Below are 13,046 nucleotides of genomic sequence, written 5' to 3' on the forward strand. Positions count from 1 at the left end.
GGCAGAATATAGTCTTAATGGTAAGACTCTTGGCAGTGTGGAGGATCAGAGGGATCTTGGGGTCTGAGTCCATAGGACGCTCAAAGCAGCTGCGCAGGTTGACTCTGTGGTTAAGAAGGCATACGGTGCATTGGCCTTCATCAATCGTGGGATTGAGTTTAAGAGCTGAGAGGTAATGTTGCAGCTATATAGGACCCTGGTCAGACCCCACTTGGAGTACTGTGCTCAGTTCTAGTTGCCTCACTACAGAAGGATGTGGAAACCATAGGAAAGGTGCAGAGGAGATTTACAAGGATGTTGTCTGGATTGGGGAGCATGCCTTATGAGAATAGGTTGAGTGAACCCGACCTTTTCTCCTTGGAGCGACGGAGGATGAGAGGTGACCTGATAGAGATGTATAAGATGTTGAGAGGCATTGATCGTGTGGACAGTCAGAGGCTTTTTCCCAGGGCTGAAATGGTTGCCACAAGAGGACACAGGTTTAAGGTGCTGGGGAGTAGGTACAGAGGAGATGTCAGGGTTAAGATTTTTACGCAGAGAGTGGTGAGTGTGTGGAATGGGCTGCTGGCAACGGTGGTGGAGGCAGATACGATAGGGTCTTTTGAGAGACTTTTGGATAGGTACATGGAGCTTAGGAAAATAGAAAGCTATGGGTAGGCCTAGTAATTTCTAAGGTAGGGACATGTTCAGCACAACTGTGGGCCGAAGGGCCTGTATTGTGCTGTAGGTTTTCTATGTTTTCTATGCTCAACCTTCTTACTGCCAACTCCTTGATGTTCTCCTGACTTGCCCTTCCTTGATCTTGCTGGTGCTCAGTGCTAAGTTGTTGAGACACCATTTAACGAGCTGATCTACACTCGGTGGTCACTTTTGTCATTACGCCTGCTCGTTAATGCAGATATCTATTCAGCCAATCACCTTGCAGCAGCTCAGTGCATAAAAGCATGCAGACATGGTCAAGAGGTTCAGCTGTCGTTCAGATCGAACATCAGAATGGGGGAAGAAATGTCATCCAAGTGACTTTGACCGTGGAATGATTATTGGTGCCATATGGGGTGCTATCTAAGAAACTGTTGATCTGCTGGGAGATCATGCACAACAGTCTCAAGAGTTTACAGGGAATGGTGCGAAAAACATCCAGTGAGTGGCAGTTAAGTAGGCGAAAATGCCTTGTTAATGAGAGAGGTCTGAGGAGGATAGTGGCACTGGTAAAAGCTGACTGGAAGGCGACAGTAACTCATACAACAGTGTGTGCAGAAGATCATCTGAAAGTGGTTGGGCTACAGCATCACACCACCCCAGCGGGTTCCACTCCTCCATCTAATAAACTGGCCACTGAGGGTATCTCAGTCCTGTACACCACCTCATCACCTGCTGTCGACAGTGGCTGCTATTTACTAACTGGCTGAAAGGTTCTCGTGTGAAGCAGGGATCTACTATGCTGCTCCTACAGTTATGGGTCCTGTGAAGGTCAGGAGGAAAGATACCAGGGACCTGCAAGTGTCTATGGACTGAAACACGGGAGGATTGTCTCAGGGTGTTTTGCCGGAACCAGCTGGAGGTTTGTCACGTTTGGGGCTGGTGATCAGCAAATCCCAATGATTCTGTCTTCTGTCTTTGCAGATCCCCAAGCAGCTCGTCCCACATTACTGTGAGCTTGTTGGAGCCAATCCGAAAATACGGCCGAACCCAGCCAAGTTTCTGCAGAACTGCCGCAAGCCCAATGGTTTCATGAACAACACTTTCATAGAAACCAACCTATTCCTAGAGGAGATTCAGGTCAGTCCGTGCGCTAGAAACCTCGGTGAGGGGTATAGTTCCCAGCTTGTGTAAGGGCATGCAGGTTGGGCTTCTCCTCGTCACTCACTGTCTGAGGTTCAGGAGTAATTGGATCTGTATCTCCCCCGTCATTCACTGTCTGAGGTTCGGGGGTAATTCAGTCAGTGTCTCTCCATCACTCACTGTCTGAGGTTCGGGGGTAATTAAGTCAGTGTCTCCCTGTCACTCACTGTCTGAGGTTCAGGAGTAATTGGATCTGTATCTCCCCCGTCATTCACTGTCTGAGGTTCGGGGGTAATTCAGTCAGTGTCTCCCCATCACTCACTGTCTGAGATTCAGGGGTAATTCAGTCAGTGTCTCCTCATCACTCACTGTCTGAGGTTCAGGGGTAATTCAGTCAGTGTCTCCCCATCACTCACTGTCTGAGGTTCGGGGGTAATTCAGTCAGTGTCTCCTCGTCACTCACTGTCCGAGGTTCAGGAGTAATTGGATCTGTATCTCCCCCGTCATTCACTGTCTGAGGTTCGGGGGTAATTCAGTCAGTGTCACCCTGTCACTCACTGTCTGAGGTTCAGGAGTAATTGGATCTGTATCTCCCCCGTCATTCACTGTCTGAGGTTCGGGGGTAATTCAGTCAGTGTCTCCCCATCACTCACTGTCTGAGGTTCAGGAGTAATTGGATCTGTATCTCCCCCGTCATTCACTGTCTGAGGTTCGGGGGTAATTCAGTCAGTGTCTCCCCATCACTCACTGTCTGAGGTTCAGGGGTAATTCAGTCAGTGTCTCCCCATCACTCACTGTCTGAGGTTCAGGGGTAATTCAATCAGTGTCTCCCTGTCACTCACTGTCTGAGGTTCAGGGGTAATTGGATCTGTATCTCCCCCGTCATTCACTGTCTGAGGTTCGGGGGTAATTCAGTCAGTGTCTCCCCATCACTCACTGTCTGAGGTTCAGGGGTAATTCAATCAGTGTCTCCCTGTCACTCACTGTCTGAAGTTCAGGGGTAATTGGACCTGTATCTCCCCCGTCATTCACTGTCTGAGGTTCGGGGGTAATTCAGTCAGTGTCTCATCATTCACTGTCTGAGGTTCGAGGGTAATTCAGTCACTGTCTCCCCATCACTCACTGTCTGAGGTTCAGGGGTAATTCAGTCAGTGTCTCCCTGTCACTCATTGTCTGAGGTTCAGGGGTAATTCAGACCGTGTGTCTCCCCCCCCCCCCCCATCACACACTGTCTCAGGTGCAGGGTAATTCAACCTGTGCCTGCCTCCCCACTGCCAATCACTCACTGTCTTGAGGTCGAGGGGTGTTTCAGTCCATGTTGCTCACTAAGTTTCATAGAACAGAGAACTGTGCAGCTCAGTGCAGACCTTTCAGCCCATGATATTGTACTGACTTTTAACCTACTCCATCATCAACCTGACACTTTCCACTCACATAGACCTCTCGGAGTGTGTCGTGTCAGTATTACAGAGATTCTGGGGGGTTTGTCATGTCAGTATTTACAGCGAGTTTTGGGGAGTGTGTCATTTCAGTATTTACAGAGGTTTCTGGGGAGTGTGTTGTCTCAGTATTTACAGAGGTTTCTGGGGAGTGTGTTGTCTCAGTATTTACAGAGGTTTCTGGGGAGTGTGTCATGTCAGTATTTACAGAGATTCTGGGGAGTGTGTCGTGTCAGTATTTACAGCGGGTTCTGGGGAGTGTGTCATGTCAGTATTTACAGAGATTCTGGGGAGTGTGTCGTGTCAGTATTTACAGGTTTCTGGGGAGTGTGTCGTGTCAGTATTTACAGGTTTCTGGGGAGTGTGTCGTGTCAGTATTTACAGGTTTCTGGGGAGTGTGTCGTGTCAGTATTTACAGAGATTCTGGGGAGTGTGTCGTGTCAGTATTTACAGCGGGTTCTGGGGAGTGTGTCATGTCAGTATTTACAGAGATTCTGGGGAGTGTGTCGTGTCAGTATTTACAGCGGGTTCTGGGGAGTGTGTCATGTCAGTATTTACAGAGATTCTGGGGAGTGTGTCGTGTCAGTATTTACAGCGGGTTCTGGGGAGTGTGTCATGTCAGTATTTACAGAGATTCTGGGGAGTGTGTCGTGTCAGTATTTACAGGTTTCTGGGGGAGTGTGTCGTGTCAGTATTACAGAGGTTTCTGGGGAGTGTGTGGTTTCAGTATTTACAGAGGTTTCTGGAGAGTGTGTCGTGTCAGTATTTACAGAGGTTTCTGGGGAGTGTGTCGTGTCAGTATTTACAGTGGGTTCTGGGGAGTGTGTCGTGTGAGTATTTACAGAGGTTTCTGGGGAGTGTGTCATGTCAGTATTTACAGAGGTTTCTGGGGAGTGTGTCATGTCAGTATTTACAGAGATTCTGGGGAGTGTGTCATGTCAGTATTTACAGAGGTTTCTGGGGAGTGTGTCGTGTCAGTATTACAGAGATTCTGGGGAGTGTGTGGTTTCAGTATTTACAGAGGTTTCTGGGAGTGTGTCGTGTCATTATTTACAGAGGTTTCTGGGGAGTGTGTCATTATATCTTCTGTTCAATGGGGGGGAGAGAGGGGGTGTCGGGTAGGTGTTTTATCTTCTGTTCGATAGGGGTAGGAGAGGGGGTGTCGGGTGGGTGTTTATCTTCTTTCGATGGGGGGAGGAGAGGGGGTGTTGGGTGGATGTTTTCTGTTCGATGGGGGGAGGAGAGGGGGTGTCGAGTGGGTGTTTTATCTGTCGATGGGGGAGAGGAGAGGGGGTGTCGGGTGGGTGTTTTATCTGTTCGATGGGGGAGAGGAGAGGGGGTGTCGGGGTGGGTGTTTTATCTGTTCGATGGGGGGGAGGAGAGGGTGTGGGTGGGCGTTTTATCTTCTGTCGATGGGGGGGAGGAGAGGGGGTGTCGGGTGGGTGTTTTATCTTCTGTTCATTGGGGGGAGGAGAGGGGGTGTTGGGTGGGTGTTTTATCTTCTGTTCATTGGGGGGAGGAGAGGGGGTGTCAGGTGGGTGTTTTATCTTCTGTTCGATTGTTCGATGGGGGGGAGGAGAGGGGGTGTTGGGTGGGTGATTTATATTCTGTTCGATGGGGGGAGGAGAGGGGTGTCGGGTGGATGTTTTATCTTCTGTCGATGGGGGGGAGGAGAGGGGTGTTGGGTGGGTGTTTTATCTTCTGTTCGATGGGGGGAGGAGAGGGGTGTCGGGTGGGTGTTTTATCTGTTCGATGGGGGGAGGAGAGGGGGTGTTGGGTGGGTGTTTTATCTGTTCGATGGGGGGAGGAGAGAGGGTGTTGGGTGGGTGTTTTATCTTCTGTTCGATGGGGGGAGGAGAGGGGGTGTCGGGTGGGTGTTTTATCTGTTCGTTGGGGGGGAGGAGAGGGGGTGTTGGGTGGGTGTTTTATCTTCTGTTCGAGGGGGGGTGGAGAGGGGGTGTCAGGTGGGTGTTTTATCTTCTGTTCGATGGGGGAGAGGAGAGGGGGTGTCCGGTGGGTGTTTTATCTTCTGTTCGATTGTTTGATGGGAGGGAGGAGAGGGGGTGTTGGGTGGGTGATTTATCTTCTGTTCGATGGGGGGAGGAGAGGGGGTTTCGGGTGGTGTTTTATCTTCTGTTCGATGGGGGGGAGGAGAGGGGGTGTCGGGTGGGTGTTTTATCTTCTGTTCGATGGGGGGAGGAGAGGGGGTGTCGGGTGGGTGTTTTATCTTCTGTTCGATGGGGGGAGGAGAGGGGGTTTCGGGTGGGTGTTTTATCTTCTTTCAGTGGGGGGAGGAGAGGGGGTGTCGGGTGGGTGGTTTTATCTTCTGTTCGATGGGGGGGAGGAGAGGGGGTGTCGGGTGGGTGTTTTATCTGTTCGATGGGGGGGAGGAGAGGGGGTGTCGGGTGGGTGTTTTATCTGTTCGATGGGGGGGTGGAGAGGGGGTGTCGGGTGGGTGTTTTATCTGCTCGATGGGGGGGAGGAGAGGGGGTGTCGGGTGGGTGTTTTATCTGTTCGATGGGGGGTGGAGAGGGGGTGTTGGGTGGGTGTTTTATCTGTTCGATGGGGGGGAGGAGAAGGGGTGTGGGTGGGTGTTTTATCTTCTGTTCGAGGGGGGGTGGAGAGGGGGTGTCAGGTGGGTGTTTTATCTTCTGTTCGAGGGAGGGTGGAGAGGGGGTGTCCGGTGGGTGTTTTATCTTCTGTTCGATTGTTTGATGGGGGGGAGGAGAAGGGGTGTCGGGTGGGTGTTTTATCTGTTCGATGGGGGGGAGGAGAGGGGGTGTCGGGTGGGTGTTTTATCTGTTCGATGGGGGGGGTGGAGAGGGGGTGTCGGGTGGGTGTTTTATCTGCTCGATGGGGGGAGGAGAGGGGGTGTCGGGTGGGTGTTTTATCTGTTCGATGGGGGGGTGGAGAGGGGGTGTTGGGTGGGTGTTTTATCTGTTCGATGGGGGGGAGGAGAAGGGGTGTTGGGTGGGTGTTTTATCTTCTGTTCGAGGGGGGGTGGAGAGGGGGTGTCAGGTGGGTGTTTTATCTTCTGTTCGAGGGAGGGTGGAGAGGGGGTGTCCGGTGGGTGTTTTATCTTCTGTTCGATTGTTTGATGGGGGGAGGAGAAGGGGTGTCGGGTGGGTGTTTTATCTGTTCGGTGGGGGGGAGGAGAGGGGGTGTCGGGTGGGTGTTTTATCTTCTGTTCGATGGGGGGGAGGAGAGGGGGTGTCGGTGGGTGTTTTATCTTCTGTTCGGTGGGGGGGAGGAGAGTGGGTGTCGGGTGGGTGTTTTATCTTCTGTTCGATGGGGGGGAGGAGAGGGGGTGTCAGGTGGATGTTTTATCTTCTGTTCGGTGGGGGGGAGGAGAGGGGGTGTTGGGTGGGTGTTTTATCTGTTCGATGGGGGGGAGGAGAGGGGTGTCGGGTGGGTGTTTTATCTTCTGTTCGATGGGGGGGAGGAGAGGGGGTGTCGGGTGGGTGTTTTATCTGTTCGATGGGGGGGAGGAGAGGGGGTGTCGGGTGGGGTGTTTTATCTGTTCGATGGGGGGGAGGAGAGGGAGTGTTGGGTGGGTGTTTTATCTTCTGTTCGATGGGGGGAGGAGAGGGGGTGTTGGGTGGGTGTTTTATCTTCTGTTCGATGGGGGGGAGGAGAGGGGTGTCGGGTGGGTGTTTTATCTGTTCATTGGGGGGGAGGAGAGGGGGTGTCGGGTGGGTGTTTTATCTGTTCGATGGGGGGAGGAGAAGGGGTGTCGGGTGGGTGTTTTATCTTCTGTTCGATGGGGGGCGGAGAGTGGGTGTCGGGTGGGTGTTTTATCTTCTGTTCGTTGGGGGGAGGAGAGGGGGTGTCAGGTGGGTGTTTTATCTTCTGTTCGTTGGGGGGGAGAGGGAGTGTCAGGTGGGTGTTTTATCTTCTGTTCATTGGGGGGGAGAGGGAGTGTCAGGTGGGTGTTTTATCTTCTGTTCATTGGGGGGGAGGAGAGGGGGTGTCGGGTATGTGTTTTATCTTCTTTTCGTTGGGGGGGAGGAGAGGGAGTGTCGGGTGGGTGTTTTATCTTCTGTTCGATGGGGGGGAGGAGAGCGGGTGTCGGGTTGGTGTTTTATATTCTGTTCGATGGGGGGGAGGAGAGGGGGTGTCGGGTGGGTGTATAAGGGGTAAGAGAGTTGTAAAAGAGCGCCTGAAGGCTTTGTGTGTCAATGCAAGGAGCATTCGTAATAAGGTGGATGAATTGAAAGTGCAGATTGATATTAATGATTATGATATAGTTGGGATCACAGAGACATGGCTCCAGGGTGACCAGGGATGGGAGCTCAACGTTCAGGGATATTCAATATTCAGGAGGGATAGACATGAAGGAAGGGGAGGTGGAGTGGCGTTGCTGGTTAAAGAAGAGATTAACGCAATAGAAAGGAAGGACATAAGCCGGGAAGATGTGGAATCGATATGGGTAGAGCTGCGTAACACTAAGGGGCAGAAGACGCTGGTGGGAGTTGTGTACAGGCCACCTAACAGTAGTAGTGAGGTCGGAGATGGTATTAAACAGGAAATTAGAAATGTGTGCAATAAAGGAACAGCAGTTATAATGGGTGGCTTCAATCTACATGTAGATTGGGTGAACCAAATTGGTAAAGGTGCTGAGGAAGAGGATTTCTTGGAATGTATGCGGGATGGTTTTTTGAACCAACATGTCGAGGAACCGACTAGAGAGCAGGCTATTCTGGACTGGGTTTTGAGCAATGAGGAAGGGTTAATTAGCAATCGTCATGAGAGGCCCCTTGGGTAAGAGTGACCATAATATGGTGGAATTCTTCATTAAGATGGAGAGTGACAGTTAATTCAGAAACAAAGGTTCTGAACTTAAAGAGGGGTAACTTTGAAGGTATGAGACGTGAATTAGCTAAGATAGACTGGCAAATGACACTTAAAGGGTTGATGGTGGATATGCAATGGCAAGCATTTAAAGGTTGCATGGATGAACTGCAACAAATGTTCATCCCAGTTTGGCAAAAGAATAAATCAAGGAAGGTAGTGCACCCGTGGCTGACGAGAAATTAGGGATAGTATCAATTCCAAAGAAGCAGCATACAAATTAGCCAGAGAAAGTGGCTCACCTGAGGACTGGGAGAAATTCAGAGTTCAGCAGAGGAGGACAAAGGGCTTAATTAGGAAGGGGAAAAAAGATTATGAGAGAAAACTGGCAGGCAACATAAAAACGGACTGTAAAAGCTTTTATAGATATGTAAAAAGGAAAAGACTGGTAAAGACAAATGTAGGTCCCCTGCAGGCAGAAACAGGTGAATTGATTATGGGGAGCAAGGACATGGCAGACCAATTGAATAATTACTTTGGTTCTGTCTTCACTAAGGAAGACATAAATAATCTTCCAGAAATAGTAGGAGACAGAGGGTCCAGTGAGATGGAGGAACTGAGCGAAATACATGTTAGTAGGGAAGTGGTGTTAGGTAAATTGAAGGGATTGAAGGCAGATAAATCCCCAGGGCCAGATGGTCTGCATCCCAGGGTGCTTAAGGAAGTAGCCCAAGAAGTAGTGGATGCATTAGTGATAATTTTTCAAAACTCGTTAGATTCTGGACTAGTTCCTGAGGATTGGAGGGTGGCTAATGTAACTCCACTTTTTAAAAAAGGAGGGAGAGAGAAACCGGGGAATTATAGACCGGTTAGCCTAACGTCGGTGGTGGGGAAACTGCTGGAGTCAGTTATCAAGGATGTGATAACAGCACATTTGGAAAGCGGTGAAATGATCGGACGAAGTCAGCATGGATTTGTGAAAGGAATATCATGTCTGACGAATCTCAGAATTTTTTGAGGATGTAACTAGTAGAGTGGATAGGGGAGAACCAGTGGATGTGGTATATTTGGATTTTCAGAAGGCTTTTGACAAGGTCCCACACAGGAGATTAGTGTGCAAACTTAAAGCACACGGTATTGGGGGTAAGGTATTGGTGTGGGTGGAGAGTTGGTTAGCAGACAGGAAGCAAGGAGTGGGAATAAACGGGACCTTTTCAGAATGGCAGGCGGTGACTAGTGGGGTACCGCAAGGCTCAGTGCTGGGACCCCAGTTGTTTACAATATATATTAATGACTTGGATGAGGGAATTAAATGCAGCATCTCCAAGTTTGCGGATGACACGAAGCTGGGTGGCAGTGTTAGCTGTGAGGAGGATGCTAAGAGGATGCAGGGTGACTTGGATAGGTTGGGTGAGTGGGCAAATTCATGGTAGATGCAATTTAATGTGGATAAATGTGAAGTTATCCACTTTGGTGGCAAAAATAGGAAAACAGATTATTATCTGAATGGTGGCCGATTAGGAAAAGGGGAGGTGCAGCGTGACCTGGGTGTCATTATACACCAGTCATTGAAAGTGGGCATGCAGGTACAGCAGGCGGTGAAAAAGGCGAATGGTATGCTGGCATTTATAGCGAGAGGATTTGAGTACAGGAGCAGGGAGGTACTACTGCAGTTGTACAAGGCCTTGGTGAGACCACACCTGGAGTATTGTGTGCAGTTTTGGTCCCCTAATCTGAGGAAAGACATCCTTGCCATAGAGGGAGTACAGAGAAGGTTCACCAGATTGATTCCTGGGATGGCAGGACTTTCATATGAAGAAAGACTGGATGAACTGGGCTTGTACTCGTTGGAATTTAGAAGATTGAGGGGGGATCTGATTGAAACGTATAAGATCCTAAAGGGATTGGACAGGCCAGATGCAGGAAGATTGTTCCCGATGTTGAGGAAGTCCAGAATGAGGGGTCACAGTTTGAGGATAGAGGGGAAGCCTTTTAGGACCGAGATTAGGAAAAACTTCTTCACACAGAGAGTGGTGAATCTGTGGAATTCTCTGCCACAGGAAACAGTTGAGACCAGTTCATTGGCTATATTTAAGAGGGAGTTAGATATGGCCCTTGTGGCTACGGCGGTCAGGGGGTATGGAGGGAAGGCTGGGGCGGTGTTCTGAGTTGGATGATCAGCCATGATCATAATAAATGGCGGTGCACGCTCGAAGGGCCGAATGGCCTACTGCACCTATTTTCTATGTTTCTATGTTTATCTTCTGTTCGATGGGGGGGAGGAGAGGGGGTGTCGGGTGGGTGGAAGTTTTGATCAGGTTGATTGCTTTACTGAGGCAGTGAGGAGATTAGACAGACTCTGGAGTGCTCTGTACCTGAGGGTAACCATTCCCTGCTCTCTGCTTCCAATCCCCAGATCAAGGAGCCGGCTGAACGACAGACCTTCTTCTCAGAGCTGAGTTCGCAGCTTGACAGTTTCCCCGAGGACTTCTGCAAGCACAAGATCTTACCACAGCTGCTAACGGCGTTTGAGTTCGGCAATGCTGGGGCAATCATCCTTGCTCCTCTGTTCAAAGTACGTCGCATCTCTGCGATAGGACATATGTCTCGGGATCGTGCCGTGGTTCAAGCTGTCGTCATCAGTGTTGGCCTGTGGTGTAGGGTGCAAGTGTGCTGTAGGTGAGAGGGCAAAGCTTTCACGGGACCCTGAGGGGCAGTTTCTTTTTTATGTGGAACAAGCTGCCAGAGGAAGGGGTTGAGGCAGGTATGATAACGATGTTTAAAGAGACTTGGACGGGTACGTGGATAGACCATAAGACAGTACGACACTAAGTCATTCAGCCCATCAAGTCTGCTCTGCCATTCCATCATGCCTGATTTATTATCCCTCTCAACCCCATTCTCCTGTCTTCTCCCTGTAACCTTTGATGCCCTGACTAATTAAGAAACTATTAACCTCCGCTTTAAATATACCCAATGACTTGGCCTCCACAGCCATCTGTGGGAATGAATTCTACAGATTCACCACCCTTGGGCTAAAGAAATTCCTCCTCATCTCTGTTCTAAAGAGATGTCCTTCTATTCTGAGGCTGTGCCCTCTGGTCCGATAGTCTCCAACTATCGGGAGCACCCTCTCCACATCCAGACCATCTGGGCTATCTTCAGTAAGTTTCAATGAGATCCACCCTCATTCTAATAAACTCCAGCAGGTACATGCCCAGAGCCATCAAATGCCCCTCAAGTGTTCCTCCTCTCCAATGCCACCAAATCCTCTCCAATGCCACCATATCTTCTTTTAGATAAGGCTCCTCAAAGTGCTCACCATATTCCAAGTGTGGGCTAACCAATGCCTTACAAAGACTCAGCAAAGCATCTTTGCTTTTATATTCTAGTCCTCTTGAAGTGAATGTTAACATTGCATTTCCTTCCTTACCACAGACTCGGCCTGCAAGTTATCTTAAGGGAATCCTGCAAGAGTACTCTTTATCTTCTTTGTCCCTTCGCTCTCTGATTTTTTTTAAATTTCCTTCTCTTTTAGAAAATAGTTTACACATTTATTCCTCTACCAAAGTGCATGGCCGTACACTTCCCTGTGCTATATTTTATCTGTCACTTCTTTACCCATTCTCCTAATCTGCCTGAACCCTTCTGCAGCTTCCCTGTTCCTCAACATTACCGGTCTTCGTACTGTATCGTCCACAAACTTGCCCGCAAAGCCATCGATATCACCATCCAAATCATTGACATGTAATGTAAAAAGAAACGGTCCGATACTGATCCTTACAGAACACCGGCAGCCAATCAGAAATGGCTCCCTGTGTTCCCACCCTCAGCCTCCTGCCAACCAGCCAATCCTTTATCCATGCTAGAATCTCTCCTGTAATACCATCTTGTTAAACAGTCTGTTACGTACCCCGTAACTGGGTTGCCAAACCAGCAGAAATGGATCACTCAGTTGGAGTCTGGATTAAGTTTTATTAAAGAAATAAGCAACACAGTACTCTCGTCAAAAGGATAATAAATACAACAGTTCAGCAATGATAAACACACATGTACACAGAACTAGGATAATAGAATCAATCAAGCTCTATCGTCGTCTAGGGGTAAATGACCAGTTTCAAAGTGACGCAAAGTTCAGTTCAAGTGAGTTCAGTTCAGTTCAGTTCACTGTAATCACTGCCGTGCCGGTGGATGGGGGGGTGGGGGGGAAGGAGAGAGAGGGCGAAAGCGAATGAATATTCAAAACGGCTTCCACACAGACCTTCGATATTCCTCGTAGTCAGCTTTCGGGCGAGCCCTTTGTAATGTCTTCTGAGGTCACCGACTGTGACCCCTCTGTTTCAGATACGATCATTCCTCAGCGGTGAACCCGGCACCCAGGCAAGAGCGGACACACACCAGGTTCCCGCCGATGGTACCTTTCCACCCTGTGCATCTCTGGCTTGGTCCCGCGACCAGCCCTCCAAAAACTCCCACCGACTTGTGGGAGGCGCACCGCTTCCAGGGTCTCGTTACCTCGTGGTGTCGTGTGTGTCCTGCCTTAGCGAACCTGTCCCTTTTTATCCCCCTGCTGGGGTATCGCCTGTCCATCACACTTCAAACAGTTCAGGGTTCAAAAAGGGAGCCGATCTTGACAGCTCTCAGACCGTGTCTCCTTCTGTTAAACACTCCCGTCTCTTCACTAACATTTCCAAATGCTGCTCCATTGTCTTCCTTATCTCTCTTTCTCCTGAAGACAGGTGGCAGATCAACTGCTGATCCCACTGGTGCCAGCACAGGACAGTTAACATCTTAGTCTATGTGTACTTTTGTAACCCTCTTTCGTCACACCCCTCACCTTTAAGGATTTTTACCGGGTTAAAAATTACAGACATGTATACATTATTAGATACACACAAATATACATCTTCATCAGCTATTTGGCTAATACAGAGAATTTTAAGTTGTCAACACCTGACAGACAGTCAGCAATCACATTTTCTGTTCCTTTTATATGTGTTATTAATAATCCCCTAAACCAGGCTCCAATTTAGC

General features: G+C 49.4%; 1 protein-coding gene across 3 annotated transcripts in view; it reads left to right on the forward strand.

Annotated features, from left to right (window-relative positions):
- The window catches only part of scyl1 (SCY1-like, kinase-like 1), a 77,076-nt gene that overhangs the window by 27,672 nt on the left and 36,358 nt on the right, over positions 1-13,046 (forward strand). For all 3 annotated transcript variants that reach the window (XM_072246036.1, XM_072246037.1, XM_072246038.1), the window contains exons 6-7: positions 1,624-1,779; positions 10,429-10,587. In XM_072246036.1, the coding sequence (XP_072102137.1) occupies positions 1,624-1,779; positions 10,429-10,587 (315 nt within the window). The remainder of the gene's footprint in view (positions 1-1,623; positions 1,780-10,428; positions 10,588-13,046) is intronic.

Source organism: Mobula birostris, chromosome 28 (genome assembly GCF_030028105.1).
Source record: "Mobula birostris isolate sMobBir1 chromosome 28, sMobBir1.hap1, whole genome shotgun sequence".
NCBI classification, from domain to species: domain Eukaryota; kingdom Metazoa; phylum Chordata; class Chondrichthyes; order Myliobatiformes; family Myliobatidae; genus Mobula; species Mobula birostris.